We start from the raw sequence: 19,642 nt of genomic DNA, 5'->3' as shown, positions 1-19,642 counted from the left end.
GGTTCCCTGTAGTAGTCGGTGGTTCCCAGTAGTAGACGGTGGTTCCCTGTAGTAGACGGTGGTTCCCTGTAGTAGACGGTGGTTCCCTGTAGTAGGCGGTGGTTCCCAGTAGTAGACGGTGGTTCCCTGTAGTAGACGGTGGTTCCCTGTAGTAGACGGTGGTTCCCTGTAGTAGACGGTGGTTCCCTGTAGTAGACGGTGGTTCCCTGTAGTAGACGGTGGTTCCCTGTAGTAGACGGTGGTTCCCAGTAGTAGACGGTGGTTCCCTGTTGTAGACGGTGGTTCCCAGTAGTAGGCGGTGTTTCCCTGTAGTAGGCGGTGGTTCCCTGTAGTAGGCGGTGGTTCCCTGTAGTAGACGGTGGTTCCCTGTTGTAGGCGGTGGTTCCCTGTTGTAGACGGTGGTTCCCTGTTGTAGACGGGGGTTCCCTGTAGTAGACGGTGGTTCCCAGTAGTAGACGGTGGTTCCCAGTAGTAGACGGTGGTTCCCAGTAGTAGACGGTGGTTCCCAGTTGTAGGCGGTGGTTCCCAGTAGTAGGCGGTGGTTCCCTGTTGTAGACGGTGGTTCCCTGTAGTAGGCGGTGGTTCCCTGTAGTAGGCGGTGGTTCCCTGTAGTAGGCGGTGGTTCCCTGTAGTAGACGGTGGTAGACGGTGGTTCCCTGTAGTAGACGGTGGTTCCCTGTAGTAGACGGTGGTTCCCAGTAGGCAGAGCAGAGGCCAGTGGTTAGCTGTTGAAGTGACATCTCAAGGATGATCAATGGAAACAGGATGCACCTGAGCTCAATTTTGAGTCTCATAGCAAAGGGTCTGAATACTTAAGTAAATAAGGTATTTCTGATTTAGTTTTGTAAATAAATTTGAACAATTTTCTATAAACCTGTTTTCATTACGGGGTATTGTGTGTGTATATATATATATATATATAGTGGCTTGCGACACTATTCACTCCCTTGGCTAGATGTGGCCAAGCTTATAGAGACTCCAATTTATAAGTCGCTCTGGATAAGAGCGTCTGCTAAATGACGTAAATGTAAAAAAAATTCCTATTTTGTCGTCTTACATCCTGGAATTAAAATGGATATTCTGTGGGTTTGTATCATTTGATTTACACAACATGCCTACCACAACAACAAAAAACTGAAAACTTGAGCGTGCATAACTATTCACCCCCTCAAAGTCAATACTTTGTAGAGCCTCCTTTTGCAGGATTTACAGCTGCAAGTCTATTGGAGTCTCTATAAGCTTGGCCACATCTAGCCACTGGGCTTTTTGCCCATTCTTCAAGGCAAAACTGCTCCAGCTCCTTCAAGTTGGATGGGCTCTGCTGGTGTAAAGCAATGTTTTAAGCCATACCACAGATTCTCAATTGGATTGAGGTCTGGGCTTTGACTAGGCCATTCCAAGACATTTAAATGTTTACCCTTAAACCACTCGAGTGTTGCTTTAGCAGTATGCTTAGGGTCATTGTTCTGCTGGAAGGTGAACCTCCGTCCCAGTCTCAAATCTCTGGAAGACTGAAACAGGTTTCCCTCAAGAATTTCCCTGTATTTAGCACCATCCATCATTCCTTCAATTCTGACCAGTTTCCCAGTCCCTGCCGATGTTTTGGGAGTCTCCCACGTTTGCTTATTTTTTCTTTAAGCAATGGCTTTTTTTCTGGCCACTCTTCCATAAAGCCCAGCTCTGTGGAGTGTACGGCTTAATGTGGTCCTATGGACAGATACTCCAATCTCCGCTGTGGAGCTTTGCAGCTCCTTCAGGGTTATCTTTGGTCTCTTTGTTGCCTCTCTGATTAATTCCCTCCTTGCCTGGTCCGTGAGTTTTGGTGAGCGGCTCTCTCTTGGCAGGTTTGTTGTGGTGCCATATTCTTTCCATTTATTAATAATGGATTTAATGGTGCTCCGTGGGATGTTCAACGTTTCTGATATTTTTTAGAACCCAACCCTGATCTGTACTTCTCCACAACTTTGTCCCTGACCTGTTTAGAGAGCTCCTTTGGTCTTCATGGTGCCGCTTGCTTGGTGGTGCCCCTTGCTTAGTGGTGTTGCAGACTCTGGGGCCTATCAGAACAGGTGTATATATACTGAGATCATGTGACAGATCATGTGACACTTAGATTGCACACAGATGGACTTTATTTAACCAATTATGTTACTTATGAAGGTAATTGGTTGCACCTGATCTTATTTAGGGGCTTCATAGCAAAGTGGGTGAATAGTGCATATGCATGCACCACTTTTCCGTTTTTTATTTTTTGAAAAGTTATTCTTTTCATTTCACTTCACCAGTTTGGACTATTTTGTGTATGTCCGTTACATGAAATCCAAATAAAAATAAATTTAAATTACAGGTTGTAATGCAACAAAAAAGGAAAAATGCCAAGGGAGATGAATACTTTTGCGAGGCGTCTTTTTCTCAAACTAGACACTCTATGCTTGTCCTCTAGTTGGCCTGCTCCTCTTTCTATTTGGTAGAGCAGTTGTGCTGTCGTGAAGGGAGTAGTACACAGCGTTGTATGAGATCTTCAGTTTCTTGACAATTTCTCGCATGAAATTGCCTTAATTTCTCAGAACAAGAATAGACTGATGAGTTTCAGAAGAAAGGTCTTTGTTTCTGGCCATTTTGAGCCTGTAATCGAACCCACAAATGCTGATGCTCCAGATACTCAACTAGTCTAAAGAAGGCCAGTTTTATTGCTTCTTTAAACAGAACAACAGTTTTCAGCTGTGATAACATAATTGCAAAAGGGTTTTCTAATGATCACTTATCCTTTTAAAATGATAAACTTGGATTAGCTAACACAACGTGCCATTGGAACACAGGAGTGATGGTTGCTGATAATGGGCCTCTGTACGCCTATGTAGATATTCCATTACAAATCAGACGTTTCCAGCTACAATAGTCATTTACAACATTAACAATGTCTACACTGTATTTCTGATCAATTTGATGTTATTTTAATGGAGCAAAAATGTGCTTTTCTTTCAAAAACAAGGACATTTCTAAGTGACCCCAAACTTTTGAACGGTGATGTGTGTGTGTGTGTGTGTGTGTGTGTGTGTGTGTGTGTGTGTGTGTGTGTGTGTGTGTGTGTGTGTGTGTGTGTGTGTGTGTGATGGGATTTTTTAGACATTATAGACAGGCACAGCAGCAGGGAAGACACTTTTATTACAGGAATCATGAGGATAATGCACTTTCCCGTTTAACAAATGCATGGTTTTATCCGCCCCAAAAATGACGTTTTTATTTAGGTGACCAGGGAGAATGTGCAGCTCGCACCAGTGTGACCAATATCACACAGCCAAGTCACAGGGTCACAGTCTGGAACACTGTGCAGGAAATGAGCTTTAAAACTGCAACGTTATCTCTTAGCTCCATGCCAAACTGTGTAGATTTGCACAGAATTTGCTTTACAATGTTATCTACTCCGCTAAGATACCTTAACCTATCTAGTTAATAGACTTAGTTTACACTTCCAATGAACTGTGTGGCAGGTCAAAATAATAAACTGTCGATTCAAATCTATTCATTTTAAAATGTTGATTACTTGCCATTATCATTCACCTGATGATAAGACAAGATGTTACTTAGACTTTTTATTTTGCTAACATATTTTCGGGGCATCTGGGTCACCGGTTTGTGTGGGCAGCTGTCCCTGGGAAATAATAGTTTAAAAAATGAACTGCCCTAGATACCATCTTCCTATCACTCCAGAGGATGCAAACTACCATTCACCTCCATAACTACCTGATATTAGCATGGCAGGGAGTGTGTGTGTGACTGAGCATCCAGCCAGGCAAATACAGCATTCAGTCTCTGCTTCCATGCTGTTTTAATGCAAAGTGGGTGTTTTGAATAGTGGAGGAAGAGCGAAGTCAATTCCCTTGATACTCAGTGTGATAACACTACTTTCATCTTGGTACACGTGTAGAAAAATAGGTTTATATAAAACCAAGTTCTATATATGACAGCCTAAAGATCCAATATTAAACCAAGTTCTATATATGACACCCTAAAGATCCAATATAAAACCAAGTTCTATATATGACAGCCTAAAGATCCAATATTAAACCAAGTTCTATATATGACAGCCTAAAGATCCAATATTAAACCAAGTTCTATATATGACAGCCTAAAGATCCAATATTAAACCAAGTTCTATATATGACAGCCTAAAGATCCAATATTAAACCAAGTTCTATATATGACAGCCTAAAGATCCAATATAAAACCAAGTTCTATATATGACAGCCTAAAGATCCAATATAAAACCAAGTTCTATATATGACACCCTAAAGATCCAATATAAAACCAAGTTCTATATATGACACCCTAAAGATCCAATATAAAACCAAGTTCTATATATGACAGCCTAAAGATCCAATATAAAACCAAGTTCTATATATGACACCCTAAAGATCCAATATAAAACCAAGTTCTATATATGACACCCTAAAGATCCAATATAAAACCAAGTTCTATATATGACAGCCTAAAGATCCAATATAAAACCAAGTTCTATATATGACACCCTAAAGATCCAATATAAAACCAAGTTCTATATATGACAGCTTAAAGATCCAATATAAAACCAAGTTCTATATATGACAGCCTAAAGATCCAATATAAAACCAAGTTCTATATATGACACCCTAAAGATCCAATATTAAACCAAGTTCTATATATGACACCCTAAAGATCCAATATTAAACCAAGTTCTATATATGACACCCTAAAGATCCAATATTAAACAGAGTTCTATGTATGACACCCTAAATGTCTGAGGCATTTCTAAGACAGTGAGGAAGGCAAGGTCAGGGCTTCGCACGCTGCATGGTACACCCTTTGACGGCTTCCGAGATTTAAAAAATAACTGTAGTCCTGCTTTGTGGCATTTGGCGAAGGCTCGATGTTACGTTGATCGCACTATACGTTTCTGTTGTGTAGACATGGTTGGCCATGTTTGATAGAGCCATTTCAGCCATGTTCCTACTGGCGGATTCATTGCTTAATATTCAAGCAGACACATTTTTTTTTCCTGTGTTTGAAAGACTACAACTTGTGTTGGGCAGTGCTTCGTGCTCCGGCCCTGTCCCTCCCCCAAGACGGCCTTTTTTTTAAAAGGAGGCGGACACTAACAACAATCCTTTGGGTAAAACTGAAAGAACTGACCAGACTCAATGGCTTCAAGTGATTCCTCTCATCAACACGAATTCAACGATGGAGCATCTATTAGCTACATGGTGACATTCAGCCATACATGTTTCAACCTGAATATAGAGAAGAGGATTCGAAAACAAAGAGTTGAATTTAGCTAAAGTTAGAAGCTCAACCGATGAAGCTACAGCCGATGTCGGCACCAAGAGGTCAGATGACAAATACGGTACCTAGCTAAGTAAGTTATTTTTCCTGTAAGCCATCTAGCTAACTTTAGTTTATCTACTGAAACCCATATTGTGTATTGCTGGCTGAAATACTACTGTATTACAGTGGGGGGGAAATCAAATAATTTTTCTGTTTGGTAACTTAGCTAGCTAGCTAACCAACCAACTACCGGTAACCATATCTATGACTAAAAATAGAAGAGGTTTTACAATCTGAGATCTTTTGTATCTTTATTGTAAACACCTCTTCTCTTTTTAGTAGTAGATATGGCTACTAAACAGCAAGCTACAATGTTACAAACAGCCACCAAAAGCTAGGTTTGCCAGCAAACGTTAGCACCTGACTGGAGTTGGCTAGCTAGTTAGCCTGGTGCCTGCTAACTTATGCGCCACGCCTCACATTTGTAACTTGTTCGCAAATGTGTAACATCAGCAACTAGATAATTTTTACTAGCTAGCTATGTAACATAATGGATGAGGGTTGACATTGGTTATGATTATGACCATGGATGTATTTCAATCTCACTACATTACAGGCATGTTGCAAGATAGTGAGGAGAAACAATATTACAACAATTTACTGTTAGAAAATCTCTGAAACTGTAGCTATAAAAATATTTGCCTGAGCATGCCTGATAGACATGGCTATAGGTAGATACTGTCTGCCTACCTACCTAAGCTCATTTGTATGTTCTGGTCACTGTGCAATGGTTGAAGGTTATGCCATATTTCTTCCTATTAGGGTAGATATTTGTTTTAATGTAGTCCCTGTGCCTTTGCACATTTATGCAGGTTTAACTAGTCCCTAATGTTAAAGTTAAGCTGGCATGGTTCAACTGTTGTTCAAACTGTACAATAGAGTATAGTTTTTGTCTTCCAGACGATACCTTGTGGTGCCTGGGCTTCTTCCTGCAGTGGATTCTAGATACTGAAACAGAATTCCTTTGCCTGCGGTGTGTCATTGTAGCAGAACTGTATCCAGTGAAGTGTATTCCTCTCGAGGGATTAGACATTATGCTGGATTTCAAGCAGATGATTCATGAGGAGCTGAATGGCAGTTTGGTCGATCATGACAACACTCCTCCCACAGCTGTGCAAGTATTCCCTGAGCTTAGTGTGTTCCTTTGTGAATGGCAGTTTCATCATGACCACCTCTCCCATCATCTGCTGATCACCAGTTCTCTTAGCCACAGACTGTTACACCAGTTAGTGTGATTTAACCACAGATTGTTGGTGTCCATTACTGGGAGTTACAGGATAGCTTCCGTTTGGTGTAGCACAGAGTCTTCAACCAATCTTAACGATGTCATCTTCGTCCTCCATTCGAGGAAACAGGAGTCTCACAAAACGTCTATGTTCAGTTGCAGGGGGTCAGTTTGAATTTAGAAAATGCTCCGTTATTAAAATAAACACATTTTTTGCTCCATAAAGTAATCCAACAAGGTGTGCGCCACCATCGTGTCTATTTCAAGTCTTCTCACTCATTGATCGAAACATGTCTCTGTCATCATGACATGCAGCACTGGAGAGCTACTGTCCTGTAGGTTTTAACTCCAACCCTGTTCCTGGAGAGATACCCTCCTGTAGGTTTTCACTACAACCCTGTTTCTGGAGAGATACCCTCCTGTAGGTTTTCACTACAACCCTGTTTCTGGAGAGATACCCTCCTGTAGGTTTTAACTCCAACCCTGTTTCTGAAGAGATACCCTCCTGTAGGTTTTAACTCCAACCCTGTTCCTGGAGAGATACCCCTGCTGTAGGTTTTAACCTCTCTAGGGTATGTGGGACGAAATCGTCCCACCTACTCAACAGCCAGTGGAATCCCGTGGCGCGTTATTCAAATACCCTAGAAATGCTATTACTTCAATTTCTCAAACATATGACTATTTTACACCATTTTAAAGACAAGACTCTCGTTAATCTAACCACACTGTCCAATTTCAAAAAGGCTTTACAACGAAAGCAAAACATTAGATTATGTCAGCAGAGTACCCAGCCAGAAATAATCAGACACCCATTTTTCAAGCTAGCATATAATGTCACATAAACCCAAACCACAGCTAAATGCAGCACTAACCTTTGATGATCTTCATCAGATGACACCCCTAGGACGTTTTGTTCAATCAAGTTCATATTTATATCAAAAAACAGCTTTTTACATTAGCATGTGACGTTCAGAACTAGCATTCCCACCGAACACTTCCGGTGAATTTACTAAATTACTCACGATAAACGTTCACAAAAAACATAACAATTATTTTAAGAATTATAGATACAGAACTCCTTTATGCAATCGCTACATCCAATTTTAAAATAGCTTTTCGGCAAAAGCACATTTTGCAATATTCTGAGTAGATAGCCCAGCCATCATGGCTAGCTATTTTGAACCCCACCAAGTTTGGCCCTCACCAAACTCCGATTTACTATTAGAAAAATTTGATTACCTTTGCTGTTCTTCGTCAGAATGCACTCCCAGGACTTCTACTTCAATAACAAATGTTGGTTTGGTTCAAAATAATCCATAGTTATGTTCAAATATCCTCTGTTTTCTTAGTGCGTTCAAGACACTATCCGAAGGGTGACGCGCCCGACGCGTTTCGTGACAAAAAAATTCTAAATATTCCATTACCGTACTTCGAAGCATGTCAACCGCTGTTTAAAATTTTTATGCGATTTTTCTCGTAAAAAAGCGATAATATTCCGACCGGGAAACCCTGTTTTAGTTCAAAGACGAAAAAATAAAAACATGGTGTCGCCTCGTGCACGCGCCTCAGTCTCATTGTTCTCAGATCGACCACTATCCAAATGCGCTACTGTTTTTCAGCCAGGGCCTGCAAAGACATCATTCAGCGGTTTGCCGCCTTCTGAGAGCCTATGGGAGCCGTAGGAAGTGTCACGTTACAGCAGAGATCCTCTGTTTTCAATAAAGAGAGTGTAGAAGCCCAAGAAATGGTCAGAGACGGCACTTCCTGTAAGGAATCTTCTCAGGTTTTTGCCTGCCATATGAGTTCTGTTATACTCACAGACACCATTCAAACAGTTTTAGAAACTTTAGGGTGTTTTCTATCCAAAGCCAATAATTATATGCATATTCTAGTTTCTGGACAGTAGTAATAACCAGATGAAATCGGGTACGTTTTTTATCCGGCCTTGCAAATACTGCCCCCTATCCCCAACAGGTTAACTCCAACCCTGTTCCTGGAGAGATACCGTCCTGTAGGTTTACACTCCAACCCTAATCTAGCACACCTGATTCTAATAATTAACTGGTTGATAAGCTGAACCAGGTTAGTTACAACTGGGGTTGTAGTGAAAACCTACAGGAGGGTATCTCTCCAGGAACAGGGTTGGAGTTAAAACCTCCAGGAGGGTATCTCTCCAGGAACAGGGTTGGAGTTAAAACCTACAGGAGGGTATCTCTCCAGGAACAGGGTTGGAGTTAAAACCTACAGGAGGGTATCTCTCCAGGAACAGGGTTGGAGTTAAAACCTACAGGAGGGTACCTCTCCAGGAACAGGGTTGGAGTTAAAACCTACAGGAGGGTATCTCTCCAGGAACAGGGTTGGAGTTAAAACCTACAGGAGGGTAACTCTCCAGGAACAGGGTTGGAGTTAAAACCTACAGGACGGTATCTCTCCTGGAACAGGGTTGGAGCTAAAACCTACAGGAGGGTAGCTCTCCAGGAACAGGGTTGGAGTTAAAACCTACAGGAGGGTATCTCTCCAGGAACAGGGTTGGAGTTAAAACCTACAGGAGAGTTGCTATCCAGGAACAGGGTTGGAGTTAAAACCTACAGGAGAGTTGCTATCCAGGAACAGGGTTGGAGTTAACAAATGTCTCACCAAGCTCTCTCTCTGTGTGTGTGTGTGTGTGTGTGTGTGTGTGTGTGTGTGTGTGTGTGTGTGTGTGTGTGTGTGTGTGTGTGTGTGTGTTGGTATGACGGGGAGGTCAGAGCTCGCCTGGTCTGCCAAGACATTCCTGTCCGGTAACACCATTTTCACCGCCGGCCAAAGATCAGCTCAGCCTCCCTGGTTACTAGGGTGTAACCCGCCTGGCTAGGCTACACGAGGTAGAGCTGGCTAGGCTACACGAGGTAGAGCTGGCTAGGCTACACGAGGTAGAGCAGGCTAGGCTACACGAGGTAGAGCAGGCTAGGCTACACGAGGTAGAGATGGCTAGGCTACATGAGGTAGAGATGGCTAGGCTACACGAGGTAGAGCTGGCTAGGCTACACGAGGTAGAGGTGGCTAGGCTACACGAGGTAGAGGTGGCTAGGCTACACGAGGTAGAGCTGGCTAGGCTACACGAGGTAGAGCTGGCTAGGCTACACGAGGTAGAGCTGGCTAGGCTACACGAGGTAGAGCTGGCTAGGCTACACGAGGTAGAGCTGGCTAGGCTACACGAGGTAGAGATGGCTAGGCTACACGAGGTAGAGCTGGCTAGGCTACACGAGGTAGAGATGGCTAGGCTACACGAGGTAGAGATGGCTAGGCTACACGAGGTAGAGCTGGCTAGGCTACACGAGGTAGAGCTGGCTAGGCTACACGAGGTAGAGGTGGCTAGGCTACACGAGGTAGAGATGGCTAGGCTACACGAGGTAGAGCTGGCTAGGCTACACGAGGTAGAGCTGGCTAGGCTACACGAGGTAGAGCTGGCTAGGCTACACGAGGTAGAGCTGGCTAGGCTACACGAGGTAGAGCTGGCATGGCTACACGAGGTAGAGATGGCTAGGCTACACGAGGTAGAGCTGGCTAGGCTACACGAGGTAGAGCTGGCTAGGCTACACGAGGTAGAGCTGGCTAGGCTACACGAGGTAGAGCTGGCTAGGCTACACGAGGTAGAGATGGCTAGGCTACACGAGCTGGCTAGGCTACACGAGCTGGCTAGGCTACCCGAGGTAGAGATGGCTAGGCTACACGAGGTAGAGCTGGCTAGGCTACACGAGGTAGAGCTGGCTAGGCTACCCGATCTGGCTAGGCTACCCGATCTGGCTAGGCTACCCGAGCTGGCTCGGCTACACGAGGTAGAGATGGCTAGGCTACACGAGGTAGGGATGGCTAGGCTACACGAGGTAGAGATGGCTAGGCTACACGAGGTAGTGCTGGCTAGGCTACACGAGGTAGAGCTGGCTAGGCTACATGAAGTAGAGCTGGCTAGGCTACACGAGGTAGAGATGGCTAGGCTACACGAGGTAGAGCTGGCTAGGCTACACGCGGTAGAGATGGCTAGGCTACACGAGGTAGAGCTGGCTAGACTACATGAGGTAGAGCTGGCTAGGCTACACGAGGTAGAGCTGGCTAGGCTACCCGATCTGGCTAGGCTACCCGAGCTGGCTAGGCTACACGAGGTAGAGCTGGCTAGGCTACACGAGGTAGAGATGGCTAGGCTACACGAGGTAGAGCTGGCTAGACTACACGAGGTAGAGCTGGCTAGGCTACACGAGGTAGAGCTGGCTAGGCTACACGAGGTAGAGCTGGCTAGGCTACCCGAGGTAGAGCTGGCTAGGCTACACGAGGTAGAGGGCTGGGGTCCAGCGCAGCTAGTAAGCTCCAGGCTGGGAAGAGAGGCTGGATGATGAACCATTAGACTGGGCACTAGGGGGAAAAAATTGATAGTTACATATCGGGGTGTTATTTTTGACGGTATATTGTGTTGTATCGTTTTGCTAGATTTCTGTACCTGCACCAAAACTCCAGTATGTTTCCTTCATAGCTTTTGTTCCCCATCTTTTTTTGAAAATAGGGAGCCAATTTGTTGTAGCACTTCTACTTCCATGACTGATCTAAACTAGTTCCCTCATGGCTCTCTCTGGTCCCTCTGCAGCAGACATATGGTGCTCTTAACCATTCAGAAATCATACAACATAGTTATATGTCCATGATATCGCACCGAGACAGGTAAACCAAAGATCAAAGATCAAAATTAACAGTCAGTATCGGGTGTGGCCACCAGCTGCATTAAGTACTGCAGTGCATCTCCTCCTCATGGACTGCACCAGGTTTGCCAGTTCTTGCTGTGAGATGTTACCCCACTCTTCCACCAAGGCACCTGCAAGTAAAACACTATCTATGAGTGGTGATGCCCCCTAGTAAAATATACAGTCAACATGGGCTATATATTATTAGGCAGGTTTTCGTTTTGAGCCCCGAGGCAGGTTCAGGTTTTCGTTTTGAGCCCCGAGGCAGGTTCAGGTTTTCGTTTTGAGCCCTGAGGCAGGTTTTCTGGCAGTGGCTTCTGATTAAATTCCATTTTCACAGAACAGCTTGTTTCGATGAAGCTCTCTTGTTCAGATATCGGTAAGTGGACTGGAGGCAGGGCATGAAAGGGATAACGAATCCAGTTGTTTGTGTCGTCCGTTTCGGGAAAGTACCTGCGTAATTGCTCACCCAACTCACTCAGGTGCTTCGCTATTTCACGTTTGACATTGTCCGTAAGCTTGAGTTCATTTGCACACAAAAAATGATACAATGATGGAAAGACCTGTGTGTTGTCCTTGTTAATGCAGACAGAGAAGAGATCCAACTTCTTAATCATAGCCTGCATTTTGTCCCGCTCATTGAATATAGTTGCGGAGAGTCCCTGTAATCCTAGATTCAGATCATTCAGGTGAGAAAAAAAATCACCCAGATAGGGCCATTCTATACTGCTGAAGTACAGTTCTAGAGCACTCAGACATTACATGTATCCATCACAGTAACATTCTATACTGTTGAAGTACAGTTCTAGAACATGTATCCATCACAGTAACATTCTATACTGTTGAAGTACAGTTCTAGAACACTCAGACATTACATGTATCCATCACAGTAACATTCTATACTGTTGAAGTACAGTTCTAGAACATGTATCCATCACAGTAACATTCTTTACCGTTGAAGTACAGTTCTAGAACATGTATCCATCACAGTAACATTCTATACTGTTGAAGTACAGTTCTAGAACATGTATCCATCACAGTAACATTCTATACTGTTGAAGTACAGTTCTAGAACATGTATCCATCACAGTAACATTCTTTACCGATCAAGTACAGTTCTTGATCATTGTACATACCATTAGTCGTATGGACTTCATCCACAAGGATTCAGATGGTTTCTGAGCAGTATAGGACAGAGGCCTATACATCTTTCCCGGTCTTCCCTAACCAGATTTCCAGACTTCCCGAAGACGAGGTCTTATGCACCCTCCCATATAGCGTTCTTGTTTTCCTCCACAACCACCACTCAGACCCAGGGCTGTTGCCGGGCGGATTTGGTCCTCCGTCCACCACAGTCTTTAGCAGGGACACGACTGTCAGAATTCAAGGCTGTTTTCCTAGCTTCTTGAAGACTAGAGCTAGCTGGTAAATTAGGCTTTTCCCCAAAGGCTCAAAATGCTTCTAGTTGCTCTGCTTTAATCCCTAAATTGGTGGTTACTTTGTGGCAGTATCTCCTTTTCAGAAAGATCCATCACTGAGTTTTTCTCCTTTCAGTGTTAGTTAGCTAAACTAGCTAGCCAGCTAGCCTAACTTTAGCTTGGCTTGTTTACCTCTCTAATGGGGGGTGTTGCGCATGCTAATAGCTGTATGAGAACCAATCAAAATGTCCTCCTCTTTTACAAGCCTGAGATACCAGACCGGTAAGCCAGGCTCATTAAAATGTACCAGAGGCCACCAGTATAGAGCTTTGTTGAGCCTGGCTGGCTACTTTTTCTATTTGGCTAGCTACTCCACGTACTGAGGGGAAACACTGGCATATAGCATTTATTGTTATATGCCAGATCACACAGGTATCAGAATGTCCCTTTATAAGAGCTCCTAACATTTTTTTACATTTTAGTCATTTAGCAGACGCTCTTATCCAGAGCGACTTACAGTAGTGAATACATACATTTCATACATGTTATTTATTTTATTTTTATTTTTTTTAATTTTTTTCCTGTGCTGGCCCCCCGTGGGAATCGAACCCACAACCCTGGTGTTGCAAACACCATGCTCTACCAACTGAGCTACAGGGAAGGCGTAATATAGACCATAATATAACTGTCTGAATACCCTCTCAGTAACCATAACAACCTTTCCTGTTGTTTCCCAACAGGCATTGGGAAGGTGAAGCGGAAAACGGGGATGCGTGACACGGCCTCCAACGCGGACGCTGACATGTACTCCGACAACGGCGAGCGCCTGTACGACCTCAACCTGCCGGCGCTCGTCAAGTTCAGCTACACCGCCGAGCGGGAGGACGAGCTCTCGTTGGTCAAGGGCACCCACGTCATCGTCATGGAGAAGTGTAGCGATGGCTGGTGGCGTGGGGGGTACCAGGGTTGTTCCGGGTGGTTCCCTTCCAACTACGTGACGGAGGACGCAGACGGGACAGCGGGGGGAGGAGGAGGTTTGGGGGACCCGGCGGGGTCGCTGACGGAAAAGATAGCGACAGTAGTTCACAGTGCGTCTAACGGGAACCGGGTCCTCCACTCGGTGCAGGCGCTCTACCCTTTCAGCTCGGGGAACGACGAGGAGCTGAACTTTGAGAAGGGAGAGGTGATGGAGGTGGTAGAGAAACCAGACAACGACCCTGAGTGGTGGAAGTGCCGTAAAGCAGATGGACAGCTGGGACTAGTGCCTAAGAACTACGTCACTGTGCTACCTCCACAGCAGGACTCCACTACCCAGAATGCCTCACCGGGCCCCGCGGGGCCGCCCACGCCCGACTGCGACTACATCTCTCCGGCCACGGTGGGGCGGTTTGCGGGGAAGCAGTGGTACTATGGCAAGGTGACGCGACATCAGGCGGAGGTGGCTCTCAACCAGAGAGGAGCGGAGGGAGACTTCCTCATCAGAGACTCTGAGTCATCGGTGAGTCCTGGCCGTTATCTATAACTCCATCTGTAGAGAACTATACAGCCATCTGTAGAGAGCTATACAGCCATCTGTAGAGAGCTATACAGCCATCTGTAGAGAGCGATACAGCCATCTGTAGAGAGCTATACAGCCATCTGTAGAGAACTATTCAGCCATCTGTAGAGAGCTATATAGCCATCTGCAGAGAGCTATACAGCCATCTGCAGAGAGCTATACAGCCATCTGTAGAGAGCTATACAGCCATCTGTAGAGAGCTATACAGCCATCTGTAGAGAGCTATACAGCCATCTGCAGAGAACTATACAGCCATCTGCAGAGAGCTATACAGCCATCTGCAGAGAGCTATACAGCCATCTGTAGAGAGCTATACAGCCATCTGTAGAGAGCGATACAGCCATCTGTAGAGAGCGATACAGCCATCTGTAGAGAGCGATACAGCCATCTGTAGAGAGCTATACAGCCATCTGTAGAGAGCTATACAGCCATCTGCAGAGAACTATACAGCCATCTGTAGAGAGCTATACAGCCATCTGTAGAGAGCTATACAGCCATCTGTAGAGAGCTATACAGCCATCTGTAGAGAACTATACAGCCATCTGTAGAGAACTATACAGCCATCTGTAGAGAGCTATACAGCCATCTGTAGAGAGCTATACAGCCATCTGTAGAGAGCTATACAGCCATCTGTAGAGAGCTATACAGCCATCTGTAGAGAGCTATACAGCCATCTGTAGAGAGCTATACAGCCATCTGTAGCTCAGTGTAGACTTCCTCATCAGAGACATCTAGCAGTTGTAGAGCGAACGATAGGTAATGTATTTATCTCAACGTTTTAGTTGCCATCTGCCTTTATGTCTCCAGCCGTAAATGATCATCCGCTCTGTCATGGTCCTGAATGTTAGTGATCATCCGCTCTGTCATGGTCCTGAATGTTAGTGGTCATCCGCTCTGTCATGGTCCTGAATGTTAGTGATCATCCGCTCTGTCATGGTCCTGAATGTTAGTGGTCATCCGCTCTGTCATGGTCCTGAATGTTAGTGGTCATCCGCTCTGTCATGGTCCTGAATGTTAGTGGTCATCCGCTCTGTCATGGTCCTGAATGTTAGTGATCATCCGCTCTGTCATGGTCCTGAATGTTAGTGGTCATCCGCTCTGTCATGGTCCTGAATGTAAGTGATCATCCGCTCTGTCATGGTCCTGAATGTAAGTGGTCATCCGCTCTGTCATGGTCCTGAATGTTAGTGGTCATCCGCTCTGTCATGGTCCTGAATGTAAGTGGTCATCCGCTCTGTCATGGTCCTGAATGTTAGTGGTCATCCGCTCTGTCATGGTCCTGAATGTTAGTGGTCATCCGCTCTGTCATGGTCCTGAATGTAAGTGGTCATCCGCTCTGTCATGGTCCTGAATGTTAGTGGTCATCCTCTCTGTCATGGTCCTGAATGTAAGTGATCATCCGCTCTGTCATGGTCCTGAATGTAAGTGGTCATCCGCTCTGTCATGGTCCTGAATGTTAGTGATCATCCGCTCTGTCATGGTCCTGAATGTTAGTGATCATCCGCTCTGTCATGGTCCTGAATGTTAGTGGTCATCCGCTCTGTCATGGTCCTGAATGTAAGTGATCATCCGCTCTGTCATGGTCCTGAATGTTAGTGATCATCCGCTCTGTCATGGTCCTGAATGTTAGTGGTCATCCGCTCTGTCATGGTCCTGAATGTTAGTGATCATCCGCTCTGTCATGGTCCTGAATGTTAGTGGTCATCCGCTCTGTCATGGTCCTGAATGTTAGTGGTCATCCGCTCTGTCATGGTCCTGAATGTTAGTGGTCATCCGCTCTGTCATGGTCCTGAATGTTAGTGGTCATCCGCTCTGTCATGGTCCTGAATGTTAGTGATCATCCGCTCTGTCATGGTCCTGAATGTTAGTGGTCATCCGCTCTGTCATGGTCCTGAATGTAAGTGATCATCCGCTCTGTCATGGTCCTGAATGTAAGTGGTCATCCGCTCTGTCATGGTCCTGAATGTTAGTGGTCATCCGCTCTGTCATGGTCCTGAATGTAAGTGGTCATCCGCTCTGTCATGGTCCTGAATGTTAGTGGTCATTCGCTCTGTCATGGTCCTGAATGTTAGTGGTCATCCGCTCTGTCATGGTCCTGAATGTAAGTGGTCATCCGCTCTGTCATGGTCCTGAATGTTAGTGGTCATCCTCTCTGTCATGGTCCTGAATGTAAGTGATCATCCGCTCTGTCATGGTCCTGAATGTAAGTGGTCATCCGCTCTGTCATGGTCCTGAATGTTAGTGATCATCCGCTCTGTCATGGTCCTGAATGTTAGTGGTCATCCGCTCTGTCATGGTCCTGAATGTAAGTGATCGTCCTCTCTGTCATGGTCCTGAATGTAAGTGGTCATCCGCTCTGTCATGGTCCTGAATGTTAGTGATCATCCGCTCTGTCATGGTCCTGAATGTTAGTGATCATCCGCTCTGTCATGGTCCTGAATGTAAGTGGTCATCCGCTCTGTCATGGTCCTGAATGTTAGTGATCATCCGCTCTGTCATGGTCCTGAATGTTAGTGATCATCCGCTCTGTCATGGTCCTGAATGTTAGTGGTCATCCGCTCTGTCATGGTCCTGAATGTTAGTGGTCATCCGCTCTGTCATGGTCCTGAATGTTAGTGGTCATCCGCTCTGTCATGGTCCTGAATGTTAGTGGTCATCCGCTCTGTCATGGTCCTGAATGTTAGTGGTCATCCGCTCTGTCATGGTCCTGAATGTTAGTGGTCATCCGCTCTGTCATGGTCCTGAATGTTAGTGGTCATCCGCTCTGTCATGGTCCTGAATGTTAGTGATCATCCGCTCTGTCATGGTCCTGTTGCTGTAAAGCTGTCAGCGGGTTTAGAGGCTGGTGACGTAAGGACTGTAGGAACAATGTCTCAGATCTGGGGATTGATTTAATATCGCAGGATGATTATTAACATGTCAACATTCCAGCTGAGCCCTGTGTTTTAACGCTTTGCCCTCCCTTCCATCTCTCTCTCTGTCTCTCTCTCCATCTACCCCCCTCCCTTCGCTCTCTCTCTCTCTCTCTCTCTCTCTCTCTCTCTCTGTCTACCCCTCTCTCTCTCCTCTCTCTCTCCTCTCTCTCTCCTCTCTCTGTCTACCCCCCTCCCTTCCCTCCCTCTCTCTCTCTCTCTCTCTCTCTGTCTACCCCCCTCCCTTCCCGCTCTCTCTCTCTCTGTCTACCCCCTCTCTCTCTGTCTACCCCCTCCCTTCTCTCTCTCGCTCTGTCTCCCCTCTCTCTCTCTCTCTTTCTCTCTCTCTCTCCTCTCTGTCTCTCTCTGTCTACCCCCCTCCCTTCCCTCCCTCTTTCTCTCTTCCTGTTTCTGTCTCACCCCTCCCTTCTCTCTCTCCCTCTCTGTCTCCCCCCTCCCCCCTCCCTCTCTGTCTCCCCCCTCCCTCTCTGTCTCTCACCTCCCTCTCTGTCTCCCCCCTCCCTCTCTGTCTCTCTCTCTGTCTCCCCCTCCCTCTTTCTCTCTCTTTCTGTTTCTGTCTCCCCCTCCCTTCTCACTCTCCCCCCTCCCTCTCACTCTCCCCCTCCCTCCCTCTCTGTCTCCCCCTCCCTCTCTGTCTCTCTCTCTCTCTTTCTCTCTCTTTCTGTTTCTGTCTCCCCCTCCCTTCTCACTCTCCCCCTCCCTCTCACTCTCCCCCCTCCCTCTCTCTCTGTCTCCCTCCCTCTTTCTCTCTCTTTCTGTTTCTGTCTCCCCCTCCCTTCTCACTCTCCCCCCTCCCTCTCACTCTCCCCCCTCCCTCTCTCTCTGTCTCCCTCCCTCTTTCTCTCTTTTTCTGTTTCTCTGTCTCCCCCTCTCACTCACTTTCGTCCCTCCAGCCCAGTGATTTCTCCATCTCTCTGAAGGCCCAGGGGAAGAACAAGCATTTTAAGGTTCAGTTGAAGGATGTCGTGTACTGCATCGGCCAGAGGAAGTTCAGTTCTCTGGAGGACTTGGTGGAACACTACAAGAAGGCTCCCATCTTCACCAGCGAGCAGGGAGACAAGCTCTACCTGGTTAAGGCCCTGGCTGCCTCTTAAAACACACACACTGACAAACACACACACACACACACACACACACACACACACACACACACACACACACACACACACACACACACACACACACACACACACAGAGACAAACGTACAGTAACAGACTTTTACACATCACAAGGACTTCCTATGTGCTGGGAGCTGTGATCATTCCATTAGGAAAGAGGGAGGAGGAGAGACGGATGGGAGTGGAGAGGGAGGAGGAGGAGAGATGGATGGGAGTGGAGAGGGAGGAGGAGGAGAGATGGATGGGAGTGGAGAGGGAGGAGGAGGAGAGATGGATGGGAGTGGAGAGGGAGGAGGAGGAGGGGAGACGGATGGGAGTGGAGAGGGAGGAGGAGGAGAGACGGATGGGAGTGGAGAGGGAGGAGGAGGAGAGACGGATGGGAGTGGAGAGGGAGGAGGAGGAGAGACGGATGGGAGTGGAGAGGGAGGAGGAGGAGAGACGGATGGGAGTGGAGAGGGAGGAGGAGGAGAGACGGATGGGAGTGGAGAGGGAGAAAAGGACATTGGGACTCTCCTTTATGGAAATCATTCTATCTTACCCAGATCATGTTTTTACTTCTTCTATGTCATAATGCCATCTTCATCTTCTAGATATAGGTTGTTTCTGTTTATAATATATATATATATATATATATTATATATTCTTTTAAGTTTCTTTAAAAAATAAATAAAAAAAGGTGATGTTTTGAACTCAAACAACAAGGAGTCGCAGTGACGAGGCGGTTTGGTCGTCGGTCGGCGACGAGGCGGTTTGGTCGTCGGTCGGCGACGAGGCGGTTTGGGTCGGCGACGAGGCGGTTTGTTTGGTCGTCGGTCGGCGACGAGGCGGTTTGGTCGTCGGTCGGCGATCCAGAATGTAGCCTGGCTACACATTTCAACAGACTTGTCGGTCTCAACTCTTTCAACAACTGATATGTGGTGGACAATAAATCCACACTGCTCAACCTAAATAAAAAATGATTAAGTGACCAAAGTTTATTTATTGGTTTAATTTCACCCATCATAGTTATTGATACACTATATGTACAGCACTATTTGGACACCCCTTCAAATGAGTGGGTTCGGCTATTTCAGCCACACCCGTTGCATAAAATCCAGCACACCGCCATGCAATCTCCATAGACAAACATTGGCAGTAGAACGGCCCCGTACCGAAGAGCTCAGTGACTTTCAACGTGGCACCATCATAGGATGACACCTTTCAAACAAGTCAGTTCGTCAAATGTCTACCCTGCTAAGCTGTCCTGATCAACTGTATTAATGAATGAAATGTTATTTTCGTGTCAAATCACCTGTAGTGGCTTCCTTTCCTCTTTA

General features: G+C 46.0%; 1 protein-coding gene across 3 annotated transcripts in view; it reads left to right on the top strand.

The window, feature by feature from the left end:
- LOC106594850 (cytoplasmic protein NCK1) overlaps positions 1-18,555 on the top strand; it is a 143,900-nt gene extending 125,345 nt beyond the window's left edge. For 2 of the 3 annotated variants that reach the window (XM_045702854.1, XM_045702856.1), the window contains 2 exons: positions 13,457-14,214; positions 18,101-18,554. In XM_045702854.1, the coding sequence (XP_045558810.1) occupies positions 13,457-14,214; positions 18,101-18,301 (959 nt within the window). In that variant the 3' untranslated portion in view covers positions 18,302-18,554. Of the gene's footprint in view, positions 1-13,456; positions 14,215-18,100 lie in introns of all 3 variants that reach the window. The other variant, XM_045702855.1, reaches the window with a different exon arrangement.
- Positions 18,556-19,642: the final 1,087 nt, after the last annotated feature.

The sequence above is a fragment of the Salmo salar genome, chromosome ssa19 (genome assembly GCF_905237065.1).
Source record: "Salmo salar chromosome ssa19, Ssal_v3.1, whole genome shotgun sequence".
NCBI classification, from domain to species: Eukaryota; Metazoa; Chordata; class Actinopteri; order Salmoniformes; family Salmonidae; genus Salmo; species Salmo salar.
Note: the sequence above shows the minus strand (reverse complement) of the source record. Positions and strands in the feature narration are given on the sequence as shown.